This window comes from Molossus molossus, unplaced genomic scaffold (genome assembly GCF_014108415.1).
Source record: "Molossus molossus isolate mMolMol1 unplaced genomic scaffold, mMolMol1.p scaffold_m16_p_3, whole genome shotgun sequence".
Taxonomy (NCBI): domain Eukaryota; kingdom Metazoa; phylum Chordata; class Mammalia; order Chiroptera; family Molossidae; genus Molossus; species Molossus molossus.
In genome coordinates this window covers 28,404,473-28,432,255 of record NW_023425366.1, presented here as the reverse complement: position 1 = coordinate 28,432,255, position 27,783 = coordinate 28,404,473, and the positions used below count along the sequence as shown (strand labels likewise).

At 42.7% G+C, this 27,783-nt stretch overlaps 1 protein-coding gene across 1 annotated transcript in view; it reads right to left on the bottom strand.

Moving 5' to 3' along the window:
* The window catches only part of DNAH5 (dynein axonemal heavy chain 5), a 286,089-nt gene that overhangs the window by 231,153 nt on the left and 27,153 nt on the right, over positions 1-27,783 (bottom strand). Inside the window, exon 3 of the mRNA XM_036278902.1 lies at positions 27,080-27,668. Coding sequence (XP_036134795.1) covers positions 27,080-27,668 — 589 coding nt within the window. The remainder of the gene's footprint in view (positions 1-27,079; positions 27,669-27,783) is intronic.

Below are 27,783 nucleotides of genomic sequence, written 5' to 3'. Positions count from 1 at the left end.
AGAATGTCCCCCCATCAAAAGCATATTAATCAGCCAACCTGAGAAACTGTATAACTTACAATACCTTAACTTTGCAAACCCCAGTTTATTATTACTTTTATCATAAGTACAACCCCATAAAAATAACCAAGACATATTTATAAATACCAATAGTTAGCACACACACCCAAGTCAAGGGATCTGGAAGGAAAATGAAATGCAATGATTTGTGAGAAAAACTTTTCATTAAGACAGTGTGATCATATACAGAAAATCCATTCATCTGAAACCAAGCAGTAATTTCTAGAATGTTTTTTTCTCTCTTTGAAAAACTTAAGGATAGACTTGGGGAGTCATCAAAGAAAGGTGTTTCCAGCCCAAACCAAGAATTATTTGATCACCTTAGAAAGAAAGTAGTTGACAGAAGATCAAAGTTCAAGGGGAGGCTAAGAGGCTTTGCTTTTGGTGACCTCTAACCTCTACCAATACCACAGGGAACTCAAGACGTCAGGGATGGATCTGTCTGCCACATCTGTATTTCGGGGTGTTTGCTCATTAAATGAATGAATATAGTCCCATTTATAACCTCATCCAGGAGCTAATTAGGTCTTTAAACCCCAAACTACTCACAGTCACAAATGAGTTACTCTGCTACCAACAAAGCAAAATTTATATTGCTAAGAAAGAAAAAAATAACCCAATTTACTTACCTGTTGGTATTTGCTATATTTCACTCTCCCTAAAGACCATAACCTAGCCTGTAATAAATATCATTGCCACCTATAGATTTCAAAAGGCAAATCTCAAGCACTACTGTTTCCTTCAACAGCAAAAATACCATGTCAGAGAGTAGGCACACTCCATTACCACAAACATAAAGAATAAATGTCTTATTGCTAACAAAACAACATTATGTAAGTGCTATGCAGACCAAACATTCTTTCAAAGCTTCTTTAGGGATGATTTCCAATGCTTACTTCTTACCAAAACTGGCGTCATCACAACCTGATGGGGCAGAGATGAAAGGACACCCAATTACCATTAACATATACATGCACTTCCTGCCATAAGTACATTTAACATTTGTATTAATATATATACATGCGCTTCCTGCCATAAGTACATTTAACATTTATATTAATATATATACATGCACTTCCTGTCATGAGTACATTTAACATTTGCTTTATTATGCAATATCTAGTTCCTGCTTTTTAAAGCTTGCCAGCTTCCTGATTTTCCATCTATTATTGATTCTGCCAATAAAAAGAGTAAATGTTAAGCCTTGTATTTAAAGGAAACTCCCAGGTAGATTCAAACATGCAAATAAAAAGGTACAATTAATTACATAAATAAACTTTCATTGATTGAAGTGCAATCTAAATTGGGAACATAAACATATCTAGATATGAAAGCCACCATAAGGCAAGGATTTTGAAAATGTAGCTATTGCCTGGAGATTTTGTATTAGACAAGAAATTAATCAGAGCAATTATTGTCTTTGAATTGTTTTAACTTTCAAGTATTATATCATAAAAAATGTGAGGAGGTTCCTGTTTAAAAGGAACCAAAGATAGCAAAGAAAGACCCTAAGAATCAAACTTGGTAATATAATTCCTTTCCTAGGTAATAAGAAAATTAATTCCATATTTTAGGTGGTGATTTAGGAAGTTCTTAAGATTTTAAGAAAGTGTTTTAGTATATCTGATTAGTCTCACCAAAATCAAGCACCATTAAATTTATGGAGCTTCTCAGACATACCCAACACAATATTATTCAAGTATAAGTTATAAAGAGTTCATAACCTACAATTAGTCAACCAAAGTATGAAATTGTGAGCACCTGTCAAGGTACACGGGAATCCAGGCTGCTTCGCTCACGAGTCCCTGTATGTAAATTACACCCTTACTATGCACTAAGATTTAAGATAAGAACGTTTCACAAAACTCAGTTTTTAAATTAGTCTAAATCACTTAAATATAGCATACCTAAAACTTAAAGGGAAAAACTTTAAAGCTAAAAGTTCTCTACTGTTTTCCCTTCGTAGAATAAAATAAAGAAAAATAAGTTCCTGAAGTAAGCGTTCTGAAGGTCAGCTAGAGCAGGCCAGGAGAAAATACTTTCTGCTCTTCTGCCTTCTTCTTCCCCCTTCCCAAAGGAAAGGGTTAACACTTGAATCTACTCCGACAGAAAATTCTCCAAGGACAGCAGCTCCCTGCTCCCGGTGAAGCCAATGCACAGTGGTACCGGGGCCACTGCCTCAGCAAGACCCACTCCACCTTTTCTGGTTCTTCCTCATTCTCTCAACCTCCCCATCGGCTTCGTCTCCCTTCTGTCTCATCCTAAAGCCTGGGTTCACACGCTCACTTTCACGTTATCACTGATTTCCTTGCCACTCCGAGTGTCCTTGTGAAACAAATGAGGATCCCACCATCCACATCAGACAAAGGCAGACCAAGGGAGCACTGTGGTCTGTGGTTTCCCCGCCAAATGCTGGGAGGCAGAGAACACACGAGTCCAATTGCTTATTACACATTAATAACAAACAGCAGAAAAACAAAAATTGAAGAAGTTAATTCCTTCAGTGATGCAGAGCAACAGGAGAAATTGCTTTTCTATTCCAGAAAATATACAAAGCCTGAGTAAAAGAACCGCAGCTGAAGTCAATTTTTCTCCTTTTGGGAATTACTTTTCTCTCTTTTATTTTTTTCTTAACAAAAAGGAATTAAATGGAAAACACTTTTAAGTCACAAAAGTTTGTCTTGCAGAAAGTTTGCCAAGTAGTAAGCAGTCAACTTAGAGTTTATTTTTCTCCAATTAGTTCTATTCAACTTTCGTGGACATTAAACCTCATTAAAATCAGTTCAAAACTTCTATTTAAATATTATAATTTTATTCTAAAATGTAGGGGAAAGCCCTAAAGGGCAGGAGCAGTCCTGGCCAGGAGTGGGAAACACTGAAGGAAGCAGAGAGCCTCAAGCCCCTCCTGCCCTTCTCTACCTCCTTGTTCACCACCACCGTGCCCACTCTCCCAGTGTGGGCAACACTGATCGCTACACGCACTTCCGGAATCCGTCCAAACACCCCTGCTCCTCCCACACCAAAGTCCCATTCACGTGTCAAAAACCTGTTCCCATGTCTCTTCTTTCCTGAATCTCAGGCTTTCCTTCTCTGAAAATTAGATTGCTCATTCCTTGATTCTAGTAGTTCTCATCCTGAATAATAATTACATTTTAGAAATATAATTTGTGCTAGGATTTTATTAAACAAGGGTTTTGAATATTGCAATGAGCACGTGATAGGTGATTTTATATGTGTGTGTGTGTGTATATGTATATATATATCATGGGATAAATTTTTCAATCACTTATATTGTATATAGCAGCAAACCAACATTGATCATTCTTTTTGTTAAGCAACACCTCTATTTTTTCTTTTGGTTAGAAGGGTTAATTTTATGCTATGTGTACTTTACTGCAGTTTCTTTAAAAACTGTGAGAGCAGCAGTTTCCTTCACTTTCCAGGCTTCCCCTGGCTGCGTCTCCTTCCCAGAACTTAGGTGTCCTGGTAGCACCGGTGCCAGGCCCTTGGATTTCCTGCTGACATCAGTCAGGGTGTCTTGACTCTGACAGAGGAGGCTCTGGCCACACTGCCTCCACCACTATATCTTTGGTCTGTTCTCCCAGGGAGTCTGTTCTCCTCCTCTGAGTAGACCCCCACCTCAGCCACCAGGCCTCATAGGTCCGCTGGGGTCAGTTGCGATTTCTATCCATTGCCCAATCTGAGAGTCCTGACTTCAGCCCTTGGCTGTAAGGTCTCTTCACCCCTTGCTGCAGTGACTCGTCCTAGGCATTCCACCAGTGAGCATCTTCAGGCATCTTCCAAACCCCCCACATGTGAGGACCATGTGGGGTCTAAGGCTATGGAGATCCACTAAGCTGTTGTGTGTCCTCTCTTGACATCAACATGCCATACCAGCTTTTCACTTTCTCCTGTCCCTGCCCAACCCAATACTGGCTCAAAGAGAGTACTTGTCCCCTCTGTCCATGGCTTTTCTCTTAGCCTACCTGAGGTTTCTATGATTTCTCTACCCACCCAACCCCCTGGGCCACTGGGGGTGCAGCCACTGGGTTCACAAGGAACCCAGACAGGGTCTTCACTCTTTTTAAGTCATTGCCCATGAATTTGCCCCCCTCCTGATTCCATCAGCACCAAAGGCTCTCCACTCCTTCCTTGGGGTAGCACCTTTATTTCTTAAACTTCTTAAAGGTGTCGTTTTTCATGCCATTGTTGTTCTCATTCTATCTGTTGTCGGTTTTCTTTTGTAATTCAAGGCTACAGGCAATAAGAGTGGTTTTGGGGGTGTGGGAGGAGTCATTGATAAGTGTAAAAGGCAAATTCTGGACCCTCCGATGAGTGTCACTGTTTCTGGCCTGTGCCCCTAGTTTAACAGATTTATAATTGCTTATTCTGCATTCCTCCTTTCCTCCACTAGCCTAGACTGAGTGCGACATGGACACCACGATCAACTCTCACACTGTTCCTTATCTTGAAATACACAAGCAGGTGCTGTTTTAAATATCATTTTACTGAGTGATTATCAAATGGGATAGAATCGCAAACCGAAATTTTATGAACTGAATTATTTATGAGTGACTTTCAATAAACTGAGCATCAACTTACCATTGCTCTGAGCTAAGGTTTACAAATATTTTCCTTACAGGGAATTGTTGTTGCAATATTATTCGTAGTGTGCAAATGTCAAACTAGTAAAGCTCTACTATTAATAATGGATCTGTTGATGGCTGAAAGGAGCGTTGTGCCTGCAACCCACAGGCTTAAGTTTGTCGGGCTTTTTCCTTTTCTTTTTGAAAAGAAATCCTCAGAATGCCAGTTACAAGGTTTATAGCATTTCAATCTTGTGCCCTATAAAATCTTATGTTCAGGGGTTAATCAAATGAGATTAATCCAGAGATACTACATGTTGGTTCTTTTCTTTTTTCCTTCCAAGCACAAATGTTAAGCGATGTAACCACGAGAGGAAGAGGGATTCTGCAGACAGCTCACTCGTGGAGGCTAGCTGCCCCCCAGTGGCTGGAAATAAAACTCACCCACACCCATCGCCACAGGAGCTAAGGAAGTGCAAACCCAACCCGCGTCTCAATCATTCATGTTTACTATCTCGTATTTACAAAGACGACAAAATGACAAGGAAATCATTGAATGCTTTAATGAAAGATGGTCCAAAGTCTCCTCTTTTATCACTCTATGCCACAAGAAACTTGTTGTATGTTCAAATGGTTTCCCTTTCAAAAATTCCCAGTTTAGAAACTTTGCCTAACTATATCACATAGAGCCAAAATAAACGATGAAATAATTATAAATTATCAAATATATCACACTGCATGGAAGATGTACATTGAAGAGGCAAAAATTTTAATAACAATCTCTAAAGAAGAAAAACATGCAAATATATCCATATAGTGATAATGTCAATAAAGTTCCATAGTGAATTTACTTTGAATGACTTTGATCATTCCTCTTATATAAAAGGTAATAAAGTATTTTCCCTTCTTTAAGATCCTCTACCTCTTTTAAATAATTTTTAAAATTTTAATTGCTATCTTCCTTATTTTATTTTTTATTAAGTATTTTTAATGTTGACATTATTGTAGACTTCCCTCATTCTTTTAAACAATTCTAATATTAATGTCTTTAATATAGTTTCTATTATTATAAAAATAATACACATTTATTGTGAAAACATAAAAATAAATATCACCACACTCTGAGCACCATTAATATCATATTGATTAGGTAGGCCTTAATTTATTTAGCCAATACTTTTGTTTTAACCGTTAGACTGGTTCCAATATTTTACTATTATAAACAATACTATAATAAATATCTCTGTATACAAATCCTTGTATAGATCTGTTTATTTATATCAATAAATTATTAGAAAAATTATTCCTTAAAAATTATACCCTTAGGCCCAGCCAGTGTGGCTCAGTGGTTGAGCATTGACCCATGCACCAAGAGGTCGCCAGTTCGATTCTTGGTCAGAGCACATGCCCAGGTTGTGGGCCTGATCCCCAGTGGGGGTCATGCAGGAGGCAGCCAATCGATGTTCTCTCTCATCCATGTTTCTCTATCTCTCTCTCCCTCTCCCTTCCTCTAAAATCAATAAAGAAAAAAAAATTTTTTTAATTATACCCTTCGCCCTGGCCAGTTTGGCTCAGCGGTTAGAGCGTCGGCCTGCGGTCCAGAGAGACCCAGGTTCGGTTCCCGCTAAGGGCGCGTACCTCAGTTGCAGTTTGTCCCCGGCCCTGGATGGGTCGTGTGGGTGGCAACCACTTGATGTGTCCCTTTCACATCGATGTTTCTCTCTCTCTCTCTCTCCTCTCTCTCCCTCCCACTCTATCTGAACAAAAAATGGAAAAATGTCCTCGGGTGAAGATAAAAAAAATAAATAAATAAAATAAAATAAAATTATACCCTTAGATTCCCATGAAACTTATTTAATTTTGTTTCAGCTCTCCTACATGACATGAGAAATGGTAAGCCACTGAAACTGCATTGCTGGTGAAATTTGCAAGGCTTTCACGTAGTGAAGCTGAACATTTTAAAAATATTTATTGGATATTTGGCAGGGGGTGGGGTGCTGCTACTTCTGTGAATTGTCTGTTCACATCCCTTCCTATTTTTCTCCTAGTAATTTTCTTTCTATTGATTTGTGATTGTTCTTTTTAAGACTGGATAAAGATATAGCACATATAGAGAAAATGAATAGCTGCTTCAATATTACTGTCATACAAAATAGAATTAAATACAAAAGCCTTTAAGATTTGAACCAAGACAAGCATTTTACTTTTATAAAAGGTATAATCCACTGTGAGTATATAGTGGTTATATGCCAAAAAACAGTATTAAAATAAAATAAGCAAGACCTGTAAGAAATATAGGCAACAGCCCAGCTGGTGTGGTTCAGTGGTTGAGTATCGACCCATGTACCAATAGGTCGCCAGTTCAATTTCTGATCAGAGCACATGCCCAGGTTATGGACTGGGTCCCCAGTGGGGGGCATGAAGGAGGCAGCCAATCTATGTTTTCTCTCATTGATGTTTCTATCTGTCTCTCCCTCTCCCCTCTTTCTCTCTAAAATCAATAAAGTAAAAAAAAAAAAAATTTAAGAAAAAAAAATACAGGCAACAATAGAAAAACTATAATAAAAAGATGTTCAGATAAGATGTTTTAATAGAAATATATTAAACCTTATACCCCCCATATAATATTATTCTTTTACAATCCATAGATGATTAACAAAATTAATCATTATTAGAACACACGAAACTTCAATGCATTTTAAACTTGCTTTAATGAACCTGTCCATTGAGTGGAAGTAAAGTTCAACAGGGATGGCAAAACGTGACTTTCCCTGGCCCCAAACCACGTCCACAAGTCCCATGCATCCTCTAGGGTCTCGGTCCTGCCTCAGAATTACCCATCATGTCCAGGGAGACTGAAACCCCAAATTGGTGCCTGGGTGTTCCCCGCTACTACTCACCCTCCTTCTCTGACTTTCTTATAGCCAGCGTCCTAAAGAGACCAATTTCTACAAGAGTGAACAGCCACTGTCTCGTGGGCCGGATGGGCATGAGGCATGTGCTCATTGGGGTGCCAGTACTACCACCACAGTTTCTCCACTACCTCTGAGCCCACCTGGCCAAGAGTGGATGGCCCAGAGGTCTTGGAGAGTTGCTTTAGGCAATCAGGAGGCTGGTAGGCCCAGGGCAGACCTATGGCATGCTCCCCGGCGCTTCCCAGGAGCTGGGGAGTATCAGTGCAGCATAGACTGACCTTCTGGAGTACACAGACGGAGGGGAGAAATAGCAGGCATCCAAGTGGCAAAAACTTAGGGGCACTGATGAACTTGGACACCAACAAAAAGAACAGATGCCAGCCCACAGCTGTGTGGCAGTCGTTGGGCCCTACATTGCTGGATAATGGGAAAAGCTGAGGATTCCAAGTGAGGGGACAGAGTGGTCAGGGCAACAATGTGGCCCTGAAGGGTTCTGAGACAGGGTTTCCTCACCAAATGGAACAGAGGTACTCAACTTTCCAACAGGCCGTGAGGCTATACCAGTACCGACCTGCTGCATCCCAGCCTTACGGAATATTCCATTTTGCATTCTGCAGTGGATATTGAAGATGTGCTCATTCAACATCCATGCAAATCCATTTCCAGTATTTGGGTGTTTTTTGTTTGTTTGTTTGTTTGTTTGTTTGTTTTGTTTTGTTTTTGTATTGTAGTAACTTGAAAACTAAAAACTACATTTCCCAGACTCGCTTGCAGCTCTCTTGCAGCTAGGGTTCCATATGTAACTTAGGTTGTTCTAATCAGATGAACTTACATAAAACTGAATCAGAACTAAGCTTGCAGGTGAGAGGTAGGGTATGAGACAGCCCTTTTGCAAGTCATGGCAAAGGTGATGTGGTCCTAGAACCAGAAACAGGAGAGCAGCTCACTAACCTGAGTGACAACATTTCCCTCAGTGCTGCAGTGCGGTTGTGGAAGCTCAGCCCACCATTCAGAACTCCCAACGAAGGATTCCATGTGATACCGTATCCTTGGTTAATTCCTTTGCTCTGTAACCAGCTAAAGTGATATTTATATCTACTGAGAACAGTAACCAATTAAATGGTAGCAGAAGAGAAATTCAGGAAACGGCTCTCCAAGGGAATGTGGAATGTGAGTTTGGCTAACTGTCGTGCTTAGGTCTGAAGGCTGTACCGACCCAACCTCCTTCAGACACTGGGACACTAACAGTCAGGCTCACATTGGCAAATCAGTGACTGAAATTGCCACTTGTGGTTGTATAGAATGAAGTGACATTGAGGGCCACAGCTTTAGAAGCCCCAAGGTCCCCTACAATTGATGATACGGGGAGCACAAAGAACGCAGAACTTTATGGTGGCAACCACAGAGCAGGGTAACTGCATACTTGGGAAAGGAGATTCCCACACCTTGGGAAATTAGTCACCCCAGCTCTGAGCTAGCAAAGCATGCCACTGTGAGCCACAAAGTGGGGGAATGTGGAGTTAGTAATAATGTGTTTGACTTCAAGTCCATCTCACAGTGACCCAGTAGATGCATCAAATCATCCTGTGCCCTAGTGGACACATGAACTCTTCCTGCGGTCACTTCCACAAAGCCTACATGTATGATCAGAACAGGTGTCCTTGGCAACTAGCAGAACCCTCGATCTTGCCAGGTATGGATTCTCCTGGAACGCCCTGTTTTCTATGAACACAGAAATCAGTGCACCACCCTAGATGTGACAGATGCAGGTGACAATTCCTTCCACAAACTCTGTGAACAGTACAGTTCCACCAGTGTCGAGATGGGTGGTCTTAGAGCAGGGCTCCTTGATCTTGGCACATACATATTTGGGGCTGGGTGATTCTTGCACTGTGCAATATTTAGCAGCATCCCTGGCCTCTAGCCACTAGATAACAGAAGCACATCCTCCCCCCTTGGGACAACATCTCCAGACATTTCCAAATGTCCTCCGGGCACAAAATTGCTCTTAATTAAGCAGCACTGAATGACATGAAATAAGCTCATCAGGGGTAGACTCCATTTACAGCTGGTGTTCCCAATATGATTACTTCACTTAGAAAGAAGCACAACTCTTATTGAGCCTCTGGATTTTGCAGACAGTATATCCCATGTTTGGGTGTACAACTCCTGCCATGTACACACTTATGTATAAGGCTTCCAGCTTTTAATGGGGCCCAGAGCAAGATATGACTCCATCTGGTCTAAGTTCCTCTGACCCTCTGACCCAGCTTGAAACTTCTGAAGAAAATCGGATGCTGAATGAAGCTCAGAGAAGAAAATCATGGCAGATGCTCCTTGCCCACTTGGGAAATAACTCTCCTCTTTTTTATACAGCTCCTGCTTGCTATTGAGAACAGAAGAAACTTCAAATGACCTTGGTACCTGAAATTCCCATCAGAATTTTTTACAACTGTCCACCAGGCCCTGAAGGCACAGGAAGTTCCCATGTTTGGGGCACCTACACCTGTGTATGACCACCTTTCTCTCTAATCCACACCTGTGGCCTCTAGAGAGGCAGAAGTCACTTTCGCCTCTCCTCCTGTGTATCATGAGGTGCTTCTGGTTTGCTCCTGCTCCTAGAACCTGAAAGGTGGAATCTCACAAGATCATCTTTTTCAACTGCCTCACAGGACAGATTAGGAAACTGGAGAGGTTCAGCCGCTTCCCCAAATGACAGAAGCAGGTGGTGACTGGCAAGATGAGAAGCCAGGGCTCCTTGCTCATGGTCTTTTTGTATATTTGAAGGTGTAAGATTCACTAGTAAGAAGTGATTCTGCACCCAACCCTAGCCCTTTCCTTAACATTTATCATACCCAGAGAAAGAAAATGTATCGATCTGTTGCATTTTATAACCATACTGCACTTCTAGAAAAGCAGAGGGAGTTTTGACTACATAAAGCAAAACCTCTCCAGTCCAGCGGTTTTGTTTCTCTATTCCAGGTGGCTTACCCAGCCTCTCCCAGCTTATAGGAATCTTTATTCAAGTCCAAGCTAATCATAAGCAAACTTCGACCTAGGTATTTCTTAAAACTGGCATAACAAAATGCACTGGAATTGTAAAAATCATTTCTTGCCAAGAAATTAAGGCTAAGCTACCTGGAATTATTTGTTTTTTGGGGTTTTTTTTAAGGTAACGGTGCAATTACAAAGAATTAGTATCACTTCAAGAAGTGACTATATCACCTACAAAAAATAATATTTATAAGTTTCATACAAAATGCATTTGGGGCTGATAATATACAACTTCAAGGTTTTGGGGTATCTTTTTTACAAAAAGTAATAACATTAAAATTCAAAAGTATTTTGCCTCCATTCCTTAACGTTGAGCAGTTTGTCACTAAAATATTTCTAGGCTTCTCCACAAGGTGGGGCTAGCCTACAGGCAATTCTGTTGCTAAGAATGGACCATGCATTGGTGTTTGAGAAATGTTTTATGACAAGGCATCACTCAAGTTAGCAGCTTGATAAGATTCTTCCTGAACCTCTGGATTTTGGAGACAATATATCCTATATGTGGGTGTACTGGAACTTCAGGGTTTGGGTGTAACTGCAACTCTAGGATTCATGAATTAAGGTAAAGTATAAATATTTCTAGCACCATTTGAGGAGGTGTAACGTCTCAGCTTCTGCTCGTCATTCACTGGCCTTCAAGTCCAGGCTTGCCTTCTACATCTCCCCGGTTCTCACCTGCACTGGGAAAGCCAGTGAGAAGGGCACAGGAAGACACCCCTCTTCCACCTCTGTTACCAGTGATCAGCACCTCCTTGGCCCCAGTCCCCTCAGGAGAAAATGATGCCAAGGGTCAGAGGCAGAGGTCTTTAAAAGATTCCCATTAGCTCAGGAGAAGCAGAAAATCTACTCAGGTCTGTTAGATGATGATCAGGGCAGAAAAGTGGGGACACTGGAGGGAAACCTAGTAGCCTTTGCTGAGCAAGTCCTGTGTCCTAAAAAACCCTCTACATGTCTCATCTCACGAGATCCTCATAACAACCCTACATGGTCGCTTGACCCCATCTTACAAAGGAGAAAAGCTACAGCTTAAAGAAGCATCTCACTGCAGGTGGCCCAGCTGCAAAGCCTCCTTGCTTTTCTACCACACCGTGGTCAAGCAGACATTTGCAGTGCTACTTAAAATGCTGGGGCCACATGGCTCTGTCTTTCCTATATGAAGTATCAGAGTCCTGGAGCCAAAAGTCATTTTTAAATGTCTAATTATTGTTTGAAGAGCTCCAAGAATATTACAGGGGATTCGATGTATAACCCAGAGCAATACTTCTCAAAAGCCCCTCACCTCTGCTCCCCATTCTCTCACACCCCAAAGCTGTCCCAGGATTTCTCACACAGACCGTCCATGGCGTTTCTCTCTCCTTCGCCTCTCCTTCCTCTTCCTGGCTCTGGCTAAATCCTTCCCCCTTTCTTGCTTCTAGGGTTCCTTCCAGATGGGCAGTTCTAAATTCCCCTTTGAGGGCAGAGGGAATAGTCACAGATACCAGCCGAAGCCGAATGGGATTCAAACATATCTGGACACATCTGAACATGTAAAATGAACTGGGGAAGTCCTCAGGGAGGGTGATTCATGGAAGTTAAATTACATTAGTATTTTAGGGGGTTTTCTGCCCTTTCCCTCACTGTGGCCAATGGGGAAGAAAGAGCCACAGAAGATTACACAGGATATCAGGGGAGAACCAGGGAGGGAGTAACAGGAAGGCTACTCTCCAGATACTATTTCAGACCCTAAACTTCCTCCATCTCAACCCATCCCATCTTTCTCAGGCTTTTCATATCAGTAAAAACAACCTTTGCCTCCTGACTTTCCCAGAAGGGCACATCTGGAAGGCTAGGCAATCATTCCCAAATCTGGCAGGAACTTGGATTGTCTTAGAAGCTTTGTATAAATACAGAATGTCAAGCCACTGAGTCAGAACCTGTACAAAGGGCCCAGGGGGCTGTATTTTCCAAACTCCAGCTGATGCTGATGCAATCGCCCAGTCCCAGGCAGGAACAGGTTCCAGGACCACCGGCAGAATCGCCCAGGACCACCGGCAGAATCGCCCAGTCCCAGGCAGGAACAGGTTCCAGGACCACCGGCAGAATCGCCCAGTCCCAGGCAGGAACAGGTTCCAGGACCACCGGCAGAGTGGGAGCAAGTGTCCCACCCCTTGCCATTCTGCATGAAGGTGGGGACACCTTCCAACAGTTTATTCCTCTTCAACAGAGCTATGAACAGGTACAGCCCTCCAGGCAACACCCAATCTGCTGTCCCATCCAAACTTGGAGGCTGAAGTTGTTAAATGGCTGGGGTAGTGGTCTCAAACTTTTACATCTCAGAAACCCTTTAAACTCTTGAAAATTACCAAGGACCCAAAGCCTATGTGTATGTGGATTGATATTTACTGCGTTCAGAATGAAACCTGAGACAGGTTCCAACCACAAGAATACTCCAGCACACGTTCCATGGCCATCAGAGCAGTGACACAGCCACACATTACGGTAACGGCCGGAGAGCAACTCCACAGGCAGGATGTCCTAGGGTAAGTACGAACAGGTTTTGACCTCAGGAACACCTTGAAAGGACTTGGGGCCCCAGGGGTCCTGGACAATACTTGGAGATCCTGACTGCCCGCAGAAAACTGAGGGAGGCATGACCAAACTCTGGCTGACGTTACTTCTTGCTTTGAATGGAAGCAAGGAAAGTCCTCAAAAATAAACTCCACAGCTATCAGCTGAAGTTTTCTAGAAGCCGTAACACCGGAACTACTCAAAATCTGCCTCCTGCTCAACCCTGCAGACAATTTCAGACCCAAGTTCTGGCACCCACAGGAAATGCTGGTGGTAGCAGGCGGATTAACAGCCCCAGAGGTACCCATGCCTTAATGCCCAGAACCAGTGACTACATCAAGGCACATGGGAAGGGGCGATTTAGTGTACAGATGGAATAAAGGTTGCTAATCAGCTGAACCTTAAAATAGGGAGATGGTCCAGTGAGCTCAGTGTAATCACAAAGATCCTTAAAAGTGGATGACAGGCGCTGGTCAGTTTGGCTCAGCAGTTACAGCATCAGCCTGAGGACCAGAGAGTCCCAGGTTCAGTTCCTGCTAAGGGCACATACCTCGGTTGCAATTTGTCCCCACCCTGGTTGGGGTCCTGTGGGTGGCAACCAGTAGATGTGTCTCTCTCACATCAATGTTTCTCTCTCTCTTCCCCCCTCTCTCTCTCCCGCTCTATCTGAAGATAAATGCAAAAGGGGGGGGGCGGGTGACAGAGGCATGAAAGAGAATCAGAGAAAAAGATGTAAGAAAGAATGATCAGAGAGTCAGTGTTGCTGGCTTTGAAGAGGGGCATGAGCCAATAATGGGGACACCCCTAAAAGCTGGAAAAGGCAAGGGAACAGGTTCTCCCCTGCCTACAGAAAGGAACGCAGCCTGCCAATGCCTCGCTTTTAGCCCAGAGAGACCAGTGTCAGACCTCTAATCAACAGAACTGTTAGATAATAAATGTGTTGTTCTACACTACTAGGTTTGTGGTAATTTGTTACAATAGCCATAGGAAGCCAACTCACCTATTAAAGCTGCATAGCTTATGAACCCTGCACCTAACAGGGAGCTTTCCGGAAGAGCCCAGAAGGAGGGAATGCCCTCCTGTGGGCAGAGCTAGGGGAAACAGACCAAGTGAGGAGCTCATGGCACTGGCCAGTCATCAACAGGAGGCCATGAAGACCCTTGACCCGCCGTCCCCCTGGCTCCTGTCCACAAGCCACTTATGCTCTGGGCCAGTGACTTGTCCACAGAGGTTTCACTGATGCTCCTGCTCTTTACAGTGGTTTCTGAATGGGCACTTCAGTTTCAGTGGCCCGATCCCCCACCTCCCATCTCCATGACGTTATGTCAGTTGTCTTGAGGGTGACTAAATAACTTAGCACTTCGTCTCCGCGATAGAGACATCTGCTGGCCTGGATCATGACCACAAAGAAGGGTGACCACCACCAGGAGACGTGGAGACATCACCACTGGGCAGAACAGCTGGACACATTGCAGGCTGTCTCCTGTGGGGGCGGGATGAAGGGGGAGGCAATGCATTCATTATGGAATGAAAGTCAGGAGGAGTGTGTGTGTGCATCCTGAGCAGCCCAGCAGCCCAGCAGCCCAGCAGCCCAGCAGCCCAGCAGCCCAGCAGCCCAGCAGCCCAGGGATGGAAAATCACGTATCCATCAGTATGTCAGCCCAGAACACAGTCACTCTGCCTGTCCTGGTTACTACTTCTACTGCCTCTAGGCCACGGGGACTCACTTCAGCATGGCCCAGCCCACAGGGTCGTTTGGATCAGAGAACACCTAACCAAGCTGGAGAGGTTCCTTCCCTAGATTCAGAATTAGAGCTATGAGACAATCCACCTCTTGGGTGGCTGTAATCATAAAAGCTCAGAAACCATGGATTGGCTTCTGCCCACAGACAGACCATGGACACAATCAAGCCAGTCTTCAGAAACAGAGGGACAAGAATGCAGCAAACACCCACGTGTGCAGAGATGAGAGTCTGGGTCTCTTGCTGGTCTTGGCTCTAGCCCCTTTCTCGGCCCCAGCAGCATCACCACCACACTGATTCCCTGCAACAATCCTGCCCGGTGCTGCCCCATTCCCTTTATCTGCTTTAGTCGGTTTAGGTTTCTTGCAACCACAAGAATCCCAACCCACATGTGATATCACTGCTCTAAGGGCATGGGATCCTGCAGGAAGCCTTTAATAGAAAACATATTAAATCCATAACCAATATTTAGTTCCTAGATAGGTTCCTGTGAGCAGAATCTGGTGTAACCACACTAAGTTAGGATGCTGAGTCCCACACTTGCATGCACCACCCCTCATCCCTCAGCCTCACCAGTCTCTGGGCCCTGGGCCACTTGTCCCATCCCAGCTGTCACTGTGTGTCCAATTCTTATAAGCACAGCCCACAGCCTGTCTTGCTTCATGTCCAGACTGCAGACCTCTGGCCTCCAGGAACCTGGAACCTGCTTATCACCCATGACACATAACCAGAAGTGCAGGGGGATTCATGTTAATGAAGCAAAGTTCACCAGTGGGGAAGTGGAGCCCAAGATCAATTCTCCCTACCTTCCCTCTACTGGATTCATGGCTCACATGGCTCCGTGCAGACTGCCCCACCCACCGCCTCCTGGAAGAGGCCAGCTACATAGTACACCCTCATGTGTGTGCTCCCTCCTTCCCTGCCTCCCCCCCTCTGCTTTTCCCTCACCCTTGCTTCCCTAGAATTGCACTCCTCATAAACTGGTTACTCTCATGCCCGAGATGCTGCTTTTTGGGGAACTCATTCCAAGATGTTGCTGATTGCAAGGAGGTCTATGGTAAACTTAGGAGCTGACTATGTGGAGATGAAAAATTCCTGGCTACTTTTCATTCCGGTAACTGAAAGTACATAAGGATATTATAATAACTGAAACACAGGAAGAAAACAATTGGTCCCCTAGAAGTCAATTACATCGAGTTACTTAGTAACATCTCACCAATACATTCTTCACACAAGAGAATGAAAATAAGATCCTACTAGCAAATAAACTAAGTTTAATGCCTCACTATTCACCAAATGTGAGAGAATGTCATAAGATGCTTCAGTGGGACTCCTCAAACAATGGCTACTTTTGCCTGGAGAAAAATGAACACAATGATGAACTACATAAACCTGTCACATAGAAACCACACCCAAAAGGCCCAATTCCAGGAAGCCACTTCCCAGGCAGCCACTAGGGGGTGAGCTTTCATCATTCATTGACTTCATGAAGGTTCACTGCTCTTAGTCTGGTTGATCAGAATTTGCTACTTTGCCTGGCCAGTGTGGCTCAGTGGTTGAGTGTGGACCCATGCACCAAGAGGTTGCTGGTACTATTCCCAGTCAGGGCACATGCCCAGGTTGTGGGCCAAATTCCCAGTGAGGGGCATGCAGGAGGCAGCCAACTGATGTTCTCTCTCATCAATGTTTTTCTCTCTCTCTCCCTGTCCCTTCCCCTCTCTCTAAAATCAATAAAGAAAAAAAAAAAAAAAGAATGTGCTACTTTGACAAACTGAAATTTACTTGCAATAATCTGAGAATTTAAGAAATCTCTAAACTGGAAAAGTTGGAAAATGTTTTATTGTAAATGCAATAATATAAGTAGGACAAATTTAAACCACGGGCCACAGAAAATTTTTTACTTGTCCATTACTTCCGTGTATTTTGTTACTACTGCTCCTTTAGCCTCTGACTCTTGAGAGGGAAGTTTTTTTTTTTCCAATTGTATTTTGTATTGGTTTCTGGTATAGTACAGCTTAGTGGTTAGACAATCATATTCTTTACAGAGTGCTTCCCTCAATATTTCCAGTACCTCAACTAGGACCATACACAGTTATTGAAATATTATTATCTACTTTCCTATGCTTTACTAACTTCCCACGACTATTTTGTAACTACCAATTCGTGCATCTTAGTCCCATCTCCCCTTTCACCCAGTCCTCCAACCCCCGTCCCCTCTGGCAACCACCAGTTCTCTCTGTGTCTATGAGTCTGTTTCAGTTTTGTGTGTTTTGTACTTTAGATTCCACGTAGAAGTGAAATCACAAGGCTTTTGTCTTTCTTTCTCTGACTGACTGATTTCACTGAGCATAATACCCTCTAGGTCCATCCATGCTGTCTCAAAAGGTAAGATTTCACTCTTTTTTCTTTTTTTTTCCATTATATACATGTACCACCACTTTTTTATCCACTCATCTACTGATGAGCACTTGTGTTTCTTCCATTGATTGACTATTGTAAACAATGCTGTAATGAACATAGGGGTACATATATTCCTTCAAATTAGTGTTTTGGAATTCTTTGGATAAATTCCCTGAATTGAAAACATTGGGCCATAAGGCAGTTCCATTTTTAATTTTTTGAGGCAACGCCATACTGGTTTCCACAGTGGCTGCATCAATCAGCATTCCGACCAGCAGTGCACAAAGGTTCCCTCTTGTGAGGGAAATGAATTTTTATTAGAGTGTTTGATGAGGTCTTAGGCTTTGTTTTGCTTTCATTTGGATGGAGATATGTGTTTGCTATTTAAACAAGGTGTTTTTATAACCCAAGACAATTTCCCAGAACATCTCTCAAGTTAGTCCAAGGCAGAAAGGGAGGCTGTGTCTTCAGGCCCTGGAGGCCCAGGGGAGGCGGGAGAGCCAGGGAGTTGAGGGTAGTGCCCGCAGGAGAGGAGTCACAGCTCCGGTGTACTGCGACAGCACCCAGAACCAAACCAGGAAACCACAGCGAAATTCTCCAGCTTCAAACAAGTGATTCACAAACTAATTTACTTTCGAGCTATGCAATGGAATTCCATGCAGCCATTTAAAATCATGTTAAAGCATTTAATGAAATTGAAACATGTTTATATGTTGCAAAAACATTTTCTAAATCAGACCCCAAATAGTATGGATCAATTTTTGTGAAAATAATAATAAGTAAATTGTATGAACATATGTGTGGGAAAGAGACTATCGACAGTGATTATTTCTGAGACTGAAAGTCTTACCGATTATGATGTTCTGTTTGCTTAGCTATATTTCCTAGGTTACCTTCTGTCTCATTTTTATTTTTATTACTAGTGCTACTCTACTAGGCGTCTTCTTCATAAATATCAACTCCATCCTCACAAATGCCTATCAAGTAGCTACAATTACAATCCCCATTTTTATAGCTACAAACATTGACGAACAGAGAAGACAAGTTAACTACTCAAGATTACATAGCTAATGAGTGGTGGAGTCAGGATTCAGACCCAGAAGTCCGGCACCAGTTTCTGGGTTTTTAACTAATAAAACAAGAACAAAAATAAAGAAAAAGCACAAAGGAAACTATAAGACTCAAAGAAGGAAAGGAGGGAGGAGAGAAACTGTGCAATAAGAGAAAAACACACATTTTTTTTTTTTTGAAAACTTTAAAAAATTGATTAATGCCTCTAAAATGTTATAAGAAGGATTATTTTGGGTTTTTTAAGAAAAAGTGTAAACTGAAAAATAAACATTGAAATGGTTAACCCCAAATAAATTGCAAAAATTCAGAAACATGCAAGTAAAATGTCTTAAATCAAAGGTCCTTAATTTTTTTCCCTAAATACTTCTCACTGGCTCTTCATGTCTCCGAGCACAATAGGTGTGGAGGGGCTGAGTTTCCATCCACACCCCACAAGTCTGGACTTTGCCTCTCTAGAGCATGCTTCAACCTGACTAGCATGAAAGTCATAATTTTTCTAAACTAAAAAAAAAAAAAAAAAAAAAAATTGTAAAAGGAGGAGGGGGTGTAATGCCCAAGCTGAAAGAATGACAAATCTTAAATATTAGTTCATACTATTCATATGTGTGTGTTTAAACAGGAAACAATATACCCCTGCAAATCAGGATAAGACAAAGGGTTGGAAGTGAACAAATGGAGTCTACGTCTGCAGTCAAAACAAACCAGCCAGTTCAGCCCGGTGCTGCTTGGGATGGTGAAGGTGAGAGGGTGGTTAGTCTGATAGAAGTGTGGAGGAATCAGGAATCATGGTAAGAGAAAGGGAGGGGGGCAGATGGAAGACAGAAAAGAGAGGGGTGTGATGGGGAAGCCTTCCTTTTTCATGTTAAAGAAGGGGATACAAGCATATGTTGAAACTCATGAAACCTAAAAACCTATTTTCCTCTGTACAGACTTCAGGCAAAAAAAAAAAAATCCCCATCTGCAAAAGCAGGGACTGTGTCTTTATAACTTAAATGCATGGCCAGGATTAAATTTTGTAAAGAAGTTTGAGTGTCATATGTAACAAGCATTAAGCAAAAGCCTTTATTTCACTGGATATCCTCTAGCACACAGAGCAGGAATTAACAGACCTTTTGAAAATGTAATCTTAATACAAATAAAGAAAGTGCTGCTGAGGAGACCCAAGTCCAAAAAGCTGCAAAGTAGTGTCACAAACTCACAAAGAAGGAGACAAAAGCTCATTTTGCCCATCCAGCTCTCCCCCTTACCTACCTTCCAGGAAACCAGCACTTTAGTCAGGGATTAAATTGTTTTAAAGTAAGATCGCTCGTGTCACTGCAGATGCCAAGTCTTGTTAAAGGAGCTCTCTATTCCACTTGACAGAACGCAGGTTTGTCTGGTGTGCTGCCACAAAAGACTGGCTGGGTGGCAGTTGCTACTTGAGCGGCAAGAACAGGAATTGCTGAGCTGAGCTGAGCTGAGCTGAGCTGAGCTGAGCTGAGCTGAGCAGCTCGGAATTCCTCAAAATCGCAGTGTTCTGCCTGAAATGACTGATGATGCTCATCCTCTCCCCCACAGCACACTAACCCTACCATGTCCCTCAGACCCCAACCCAAAACCACCGTATTTCCAGATTACCCTCAAAGCAGCACATAGCACAGTTAGGAAATTCAGAGGAGGGCAGAGACAGAGGTGAGAATGAACCCAAGCCCATGATACCTCTTTTCAGAAACTTTGTATCACTGTTGTAAAAGATCTCTTGCACCTCCCTGGCAGGTTTGGCTCAGCAGTTAGAGCGTCCACCTGCGGACCAGAGAGTCCTGGGTTTGGTTCCGACTAAGGGCATGTACCTCGGCTGCAGTTTGTCCCAGCCTCGGTTGGGGTCGTGTGGTGGCAACCAGTCTATGTGTCTCTCTCACATTGATGTTTCTCTCACTCTCTTCCCCCCTCTCTCCCTCCTGCTCTATCTGAAGAGAAATGCAAAAATGTCCTTGGGTGAGGATTAAATAAATAAGTGAAATAAAAGATCTTTTGTACCTAACCTTGGCCTTTAGCCTTTGACCAAAACACATACAAATTTTAACCTAATTTCTTTACCTTCACTCATTTACTAATGATGTGCTGGGCCCTGTTTTATTTCACTTTGGTGTCAGTGGCCTAAAACCTTGACTTTTTTAATCTATAAAAATGGGGATTGTAAAAGTCTAGTTTTCCCAAACTCCACTGCAAGAATACATCTCATGTCAGGGGATTCCCATGTAATGGAGTTATACTTATGTTACATCCTTAATGAAGAACTGCTAAGTTATTGGTATTCCACTCATATCTAATGTTATTTCCCAACACTAAAAGGTGATCAAGATGGTAAGAATGCATTATTAGCCCTTTTTAAATCTTTATAATGAGGTTTAAAATATTAGCTCCCTGGGCATATATTTGCACAGTTACCAAGACTTAATTAAAACCCCCAAGGTGAAACTTAATCAGCCTCTCCCCTCCTGCACCAACTATCACGACTGAAGCCACTAGGCACTGACCCAGTTCCTTCTGCAGATGCCTTAATTATCCCAGAAACACCACAGCTCTTTTTTGAGAAGTTGCAATATATTTCTGCTATTCATTAACACCCTTACAGAATACATAAGCCAATAAAGGGCAATGGAAGTCACAAACACGGGGGATGATTAACATCCTCCACGAATAACCACTGCATGCCCGCTCTCTTCCTGAGAGACACCTGCCTACACATGCTCAGCCTTACAATATAGAATCTGGAATTCTAACAAAGATAAATTAGGACCCAAAGTCATTATGAAATGAATAAACAAATGTCATCGTTATGCAAATACAACACATTCAGAAAGAAATTAAATATGTCTTGTTCTTATTACTCTGAATTTTCTGTTTAAGCAGGTAGAGCATATTTTAAAGGTAAATGAAGTGAAGAGGAGTGACTTCTCATTTTAAGTTTCTAGGTTACACAAGCCTGGTAATGGGGTACTGAATGCCCAAGTCTTCTGACATTAATTTTCTTAGCAAAAGGAAATCAAATATTCCACCCACTCTGGAATCAGCTGTAAAGGTAACAAAATGTAGATGGCATAGAATTCAGTCTCATAAAATGAATATTCGATTAATAAACATTTTAATTGCCTAATATTCTCAACATTGGGCTAGACATAAACATAGGTATTTCCCCTCAGAGTTAAAGAGCACAAATAAAATTAATTGTATAGTCCATCCTCAACAAATGTTTTAAAAGTATGAGCCACAACTACATATAATCAAAGCCTGCTATGACATGGAAAATAAGGTTACTCTATTCTAGCAATTTTTCAACCAGTGTGTTGCAGCACACTGGTGTGATGCAATAATTTTTAAAACATACAATACCTGACTATGTAGTTTTTCTGAACTCTTTCTCAAATTTAAAAAAAATGACAACAGCCAACACAACAGCAGCCTGATGTGAATGAATCAAAATTATACCTATTTTTTTTTTTGTCAGAGCGACAAAAAATGTTGTATTTTTTGGTGTGCCGCAGAATTTTAGTAATTAGTTTTTGTGTGCCATAAGAATAAAAATGTTGAAAGTTGCTACTCTACTCGAGTGACCATATTCTTCATCGTTACTACTAGAAGGAAGCACCGTAGGGCTGACTGTCTTCTCTACTCATAAGCTTAGCGGGGAAAGGAATCACAACCTGGGTGGACAGGAATGACCGCAGTCTCACCAGGCTCAGCCTCTTTGCCCCAAGACTGCTACACACCTAACTGGTCTGTCTGCTACCATTATCACATTGGTCTATAGCATTGTTCTACCTGTGTGGCTAGCTGTTCACTTCCTTATGTTCACTTGGGATAGCTACTCAGGTTCATTGCCGCAAACCATCTTCAGCAGCATCTGTCCAACACACTTGAGTGGCAGCAAACCTGGATCAATGTGGGCAGACTGACCATGTTCCAGGAACTCCCAGGCACCAGCTTGTCATCAGACAGGACTCCAGGTGGCTGATGGAGGCCAGTGTGAGGTTTGCCCCACACTGATTCACTCTGTGTTGGTCATGCCGACAATCTCATGCATTTTGTTTTGAGTCCTTTTTCATTTTAGCTTATTTAGGATTTTCTACAATGTTTGGCATGCTTGTCTTCCCAATGTGATAGTTATCTTTCAGTCTCAATGTCCTTCTTTATAAGATGGAGATCACGCCAGTACCTACCTCACCAGGCTATACCTGGGATGAACTGAGATAATTTATGCAAACTGTTTCGCATACTGCATTAGTTTGCTTGGCTACCAAAACAAAACACCACAGACTACATGGCTTAACATAAATTGATTTTTTTTCTTTTTTATATATGTTTTCATTGGTTTTTAGAGAGAGAAGAAGGAACAGAGAGAGAAACATCAATGTAAGAGAAAAATATCAAGCAGCTGCCTCCTGCACGCCCCCTACTGGGGATGGAGCCCGCAACCCGAGCAAGTGCCCTGACCCAGAATCAAACCGAGACCTCTCAGTCCATGGGACGACACTCAATCCACCAAGCCACACCAGCCAGGCCAGATTTTCTCACTATTCTAGAAGTCCCAGATCAAGGGGTCAGCAGGCTTGGTTTATTCTGAGGCCTCTCTCCTTAGCCTGCAGATGCTCACCTCCTCTCTGTGTCCTCACATGGTCGCCCGTCGGTCTCTGTGTATGTGTCCTAATCTCCTCTTATGATAAGGAAACTGATCATATTAGATGAGGGCCCACAGGTTGTACCTCATTTGACCTTAATTACCTTTGTAAGGGCTCTGTCTCCAGATATAGTCATACTCCAAGGTACTGGGGGTTAGGACTTCAACATATAAATTTTGGGAAAACACGATTCAGCTCATAACACATAATAAGCATTTCTGCTGTGATACTAATCAAAACTTGCTTTGTCAGCTATATCAATGTCTTTATTACTAAATTGGTAAGTGCTGTGAGCTTACAGAAGGTCTTTTTTCTCCTCTCAGTGATGATCCTCAAAGCCCTATCTGGTCCTCGGCTACCACTGCAGCATCACCTCCTGCCTCCTTCCACACTGGCCTCCTTTCCACATCGGTCATGGCCTCTGGTCCCCTCAGGGATTTGCTCCTCTAGTTGGAGAGCACTGCCCTCCTCTGAGCTCACTCGCCTCTGCTGGCCCCTTCTATGCCCTATATCTATAGCTGTCTTCCCCACCAGGCTGTTTGCTGCACTCCTGAGCAAGGACTCTTACCTGCTGGTTCCCTGATGTCCCCCAGTCCCCAACACAGTTCCTGACCCTTAGTCAAAACTCGTTCGAGAACACTGCCAGGGTCAGCGATGACCCTGAGCTGTGCCTTGCTTTGTTTTATTATAATAAACAATAACAATGGGAAACCTGGTGATATTTGCTACATTTAGATAAATATGATTGAGACTCCCATCTATCCACAATTTCATGTGTTATTGCTAATTTATCAAGGCAATGGGTCAGGGGTGAAATGGTAAAATGTTATCAACAGTGCTCCAAGGACCAGTCTAACAAAGAATGGAGGATTAACACCTTTTACAAGGAATGCTTTCTAAAGCCTTTGAAATTGAAATCCTGGAGCTGCTCAGGTTTCTAGAGCACCACAAACTCTTTTACCTTTTACCCCAAATGGGCTAGACAAGATTCAGAAGTGGCCCACACAGTGTTCAGACCTCCACAAGTAAGATCTTTTATTTTTTTCCAGTGTCCAACCATTCCAAGAAAGTCCACGACTGCTCCCATGGGGGTAGACACAAAGGGCTTGTCCCACATCCACAGCAGGCCCTGCTGGCCCAACCTGGAAGCTGCGTCCCAAGAGAAAGACATTCTGACTCTTCATGTTACCTCCCAGGGGACAGACATGTTGGCCCATGGGAATCTGATCATCATTCCTTTTTTTTTAATATTTTTTCTTTATTGATTTTAGAGAGAGAGGAAAGGAGAGGGAGAGATAAAAACATCCATGAGAGAGGACATCGATTGGCCACCTCCGGCATGCCCCCTCTGGGGATCGGGCCTACAACCTGGGCATGTGCCCTGACTAGGAATCAAACTGGCGACCTCTTGGTACAGGGGTCGACGCTCAACCAGTGAGCCACACCAGCCAGGCTGATCATAATTCTATTACCCTATCTGGGGTGGGTACAGTAATAGTTTTCCTCTAATTGGACTCAAAATATCCTGGGTTTACTGTTGAGTTGAAGCTACTGGTTTTTATTCATGAACAAAGTAATATGTGAGCAGTTGTTCCACCCTTTTGGTCTCCTTGTTAAAAGTAAGGCTACAAAAAGTAAAGCCAAAAGCAAACAGCAGAAAGGTATAAACAGCCACTGTGCTCAGTGACAGGAAAGAGCTTAGCATGACTAAAGGAGAAAATATAACAGGTAAACTTCCTCCTAACACTTTCTGTGCACCGGGAACCAATTCCTCGAAATATCCATACTCAGCACAGCCTTTTTCTAATGCTTATACTAGCTTCAGACATGGGAGAAAAACAGTCTTTGGACTTCCCCAGGGAATTCCAAGTTCTGCATAGGTCACAGCTTACAGATACAACAGTCTGTGTGCTTCAGTATTTGTTTCTGTTTTTCCTAAATAAAGCAAGCACAGAAATCCACATTTGCAGCATTGATGGTAATTTATTATGGCTGTTAAAATCCTTTCAACATCAGCCTCAGATTAGGAACATTAAACTGCCACTTGGTGAGGGTTAGGAAAATGATTGTGTGTGACAAACAGTACTATAGAATACTTTGTTTCATTCTTACTGCTCTTCACCCTGATCTGGGCATGCTCGCTTACCGGCTTCTGCTTCCAATGTATGCAAAATAGGGCTGCTCGCTTAGCTGGGGAGACACATGAATTGTACAATAGTGCTGATAAGGATGTAACCCAGTGCACAAAAAAAACAACCAAAAAAACCCAAAATATTTACCAGATACTAAGTTAGTCTCAGGAAAAGAAAGCTGTGCAAAAATTTAGGGGTATTATTCTTTATCATTTTTGTTACCTACAAAATGTCTATGTGTATATATGTATAATGCATGATTAATATATTGCTAGTTTTATTTAAATATATAACATATTTAAATATATAAATGTTTATATATTTATATGTATATTAATTATGGAAAATCTTTAAATAAATTAAAATAAAATCCTCTCTAATGCCACCAGCCAGAGATAATATCAATGTTTTGGTGTATGTCCTTTTATTTATTATTTTCTATACATATTTACATACCTTTTCTTTGTTTATAGAATTGGAACAATATTGCTTTAGTGGCCTACTTTTTTCATGTATTAATTGTAAACATGTTCCCATGTTGTTAAACAATCTTTTTTTTTGTTTCTGCAAATTCAGTAGGTAAAAAGAGATATATCAATTAAATGTCCTAGATTACTACTGAAGTTAAACAAAAGACATTTGATCATTTTTAATTCTTTAACTTAAACTTGAACAGACCAAAGGAAAAGCAGAAAAAAAGAGCATAGCATTGAAATCTGAAAGCAAGCAAAATTAATAAAACATAAGAACATAGTATAAAGCTAATAGGCATGTTTTATATCTTTATAGGGTAAGACTTGATAAATTTATGTGGGATTATATAATACGTGGATTTTAAATTAAGACATATAATCGTCATGGGTTTACTGGTACTAGAGGTAGCAATTCCATCTGTCATTTCCAGTCACTATTATTGTTGACATCAAATGTGGAGAAGTCACTAAAAAGGCTAAAAAGAACTAACAAGAGCTGTCTTAATGCAACATAAAATAGATATGTTGAAAATTCGAAGTACTTATGCCATACATTATATGAAAATAAGAACATTAATATGTCTAGCATAACAAGATGTTCACAAGAATTAAACAGAAAATTTTGAGCAAGATAAATATCTACAGAGATGAGGAAAACGTTGAAGTATTCCTCACGTAAACTATATACATAGCTCTTAATAAAATATGAATTTATATTAAGTCATGACAGTGCCTATTTTATTGATTACCATAATTGCTATAGTTACATAGCTACAGATAGTGTAGCTAAGTGAAATAGTATAATATTCAATGTCCCTTCAAGGTAAATGCTAAAACAAATACCTGGATTTTTTTTTTTTTTTTTCACTCCACACTATTCATTTTTAAGTAGAGAACGAGAGCGCAAGGCCAATGAGGTGAAAGCTGATTACAATGCTTCGGGTAGTTTCTCACCTGCTGCGCACGGAGGCAAAGGTGAAAGACAGAAGGAAACTACCCAGGGGGCTTTCTCTGCGCACCATCCCTCTCCTCTCTCCCAGGGAACTAAACATTTGCTTTTGTCCACAGCCAAGGGCTAACGAGATCTAGAAACAGCCGAGAAACTTGGCACCAAAGCTCCCGCGCCCCACCTGGACCTCTCTGAGGCTCACTACGGGACAATGAGTTGCTTGAGTCCGGGTCGCTGCCCACCAGAGGCCTTCCCGCAGCCCGAGGAACGGGAAACGGCAGGTTGAAGAGAAAGAGGGAGGGCAGTCCCTGACCCTCTCGCCTCTGCATTTTTGTGGGTGCCCCGCGACATGATTGGCCACCACCCACTAAGAAAAACCTGCAAAACTAAAAAGGCTGAAAAGAACTCTAGCCCTACAACTTCCTGAAAGCGTTTTCAGATACCGCACCCCCACGCCCTGAAGGTGAATTCCAGACGAGAGGCGCGACCCACTCTAGCCCACCGCGTGGACTCCCACGGAGCCCGGAGCGACAGACAGCCCGGCGGCCGCGCATGCGCCGCGGGGACACGCAGGGCGGGGAGCCGCGAGGACGGAGCGCGCACAGTACCGGCTTGTCCATGACGCGACGCGGCGGCGCTTCGCGGGGACACGCCGCGGGTCGTGGCGGCAGATTCCTGGCCTCGCCGCGGTTGCGGTCCTCGGCCCACGCCGCTCCCCCGCGTCCGCTCCGGCCGCACGTCGCCCTGCTCACACGCTGTTTGCGGCTCGCGCGGTTGCCTTGGCGACGAGCAACGCTCCACCTGGACCGGGCTCCTTCCTCCGGCTCCCGGCACTCGAGCGCCTCCCCGGGTCCGCGCCGGATCCACTTCCCCTGCAGCGACCCGGGGGCCGGTCCCAGAGAGCGCAACTTTCAACCCCCACCCCAGCCCCCTCCAGCCCCACCCCGTCCCCAGCCCAGATGCTGTTTCTTGATTGTTTTCCATCAGGTTTCTGTGAGTTCTCAGCAGAATGTCACTTCTAGCATCAGCCAAGTCCATTTGTTTGGAATTTGTCTGAATGTAGGATTTTAGGCTTTTCTGCCTGGAGGAGAAAAAATTAAAATGGAATTTCGAATGTTTCAACTGTAATTCTCACTTCTCACCGTCTTGACTCCTATTTAGGTTCCTCGGGTGCTTCTTTGTCAGCTTAGAATTCA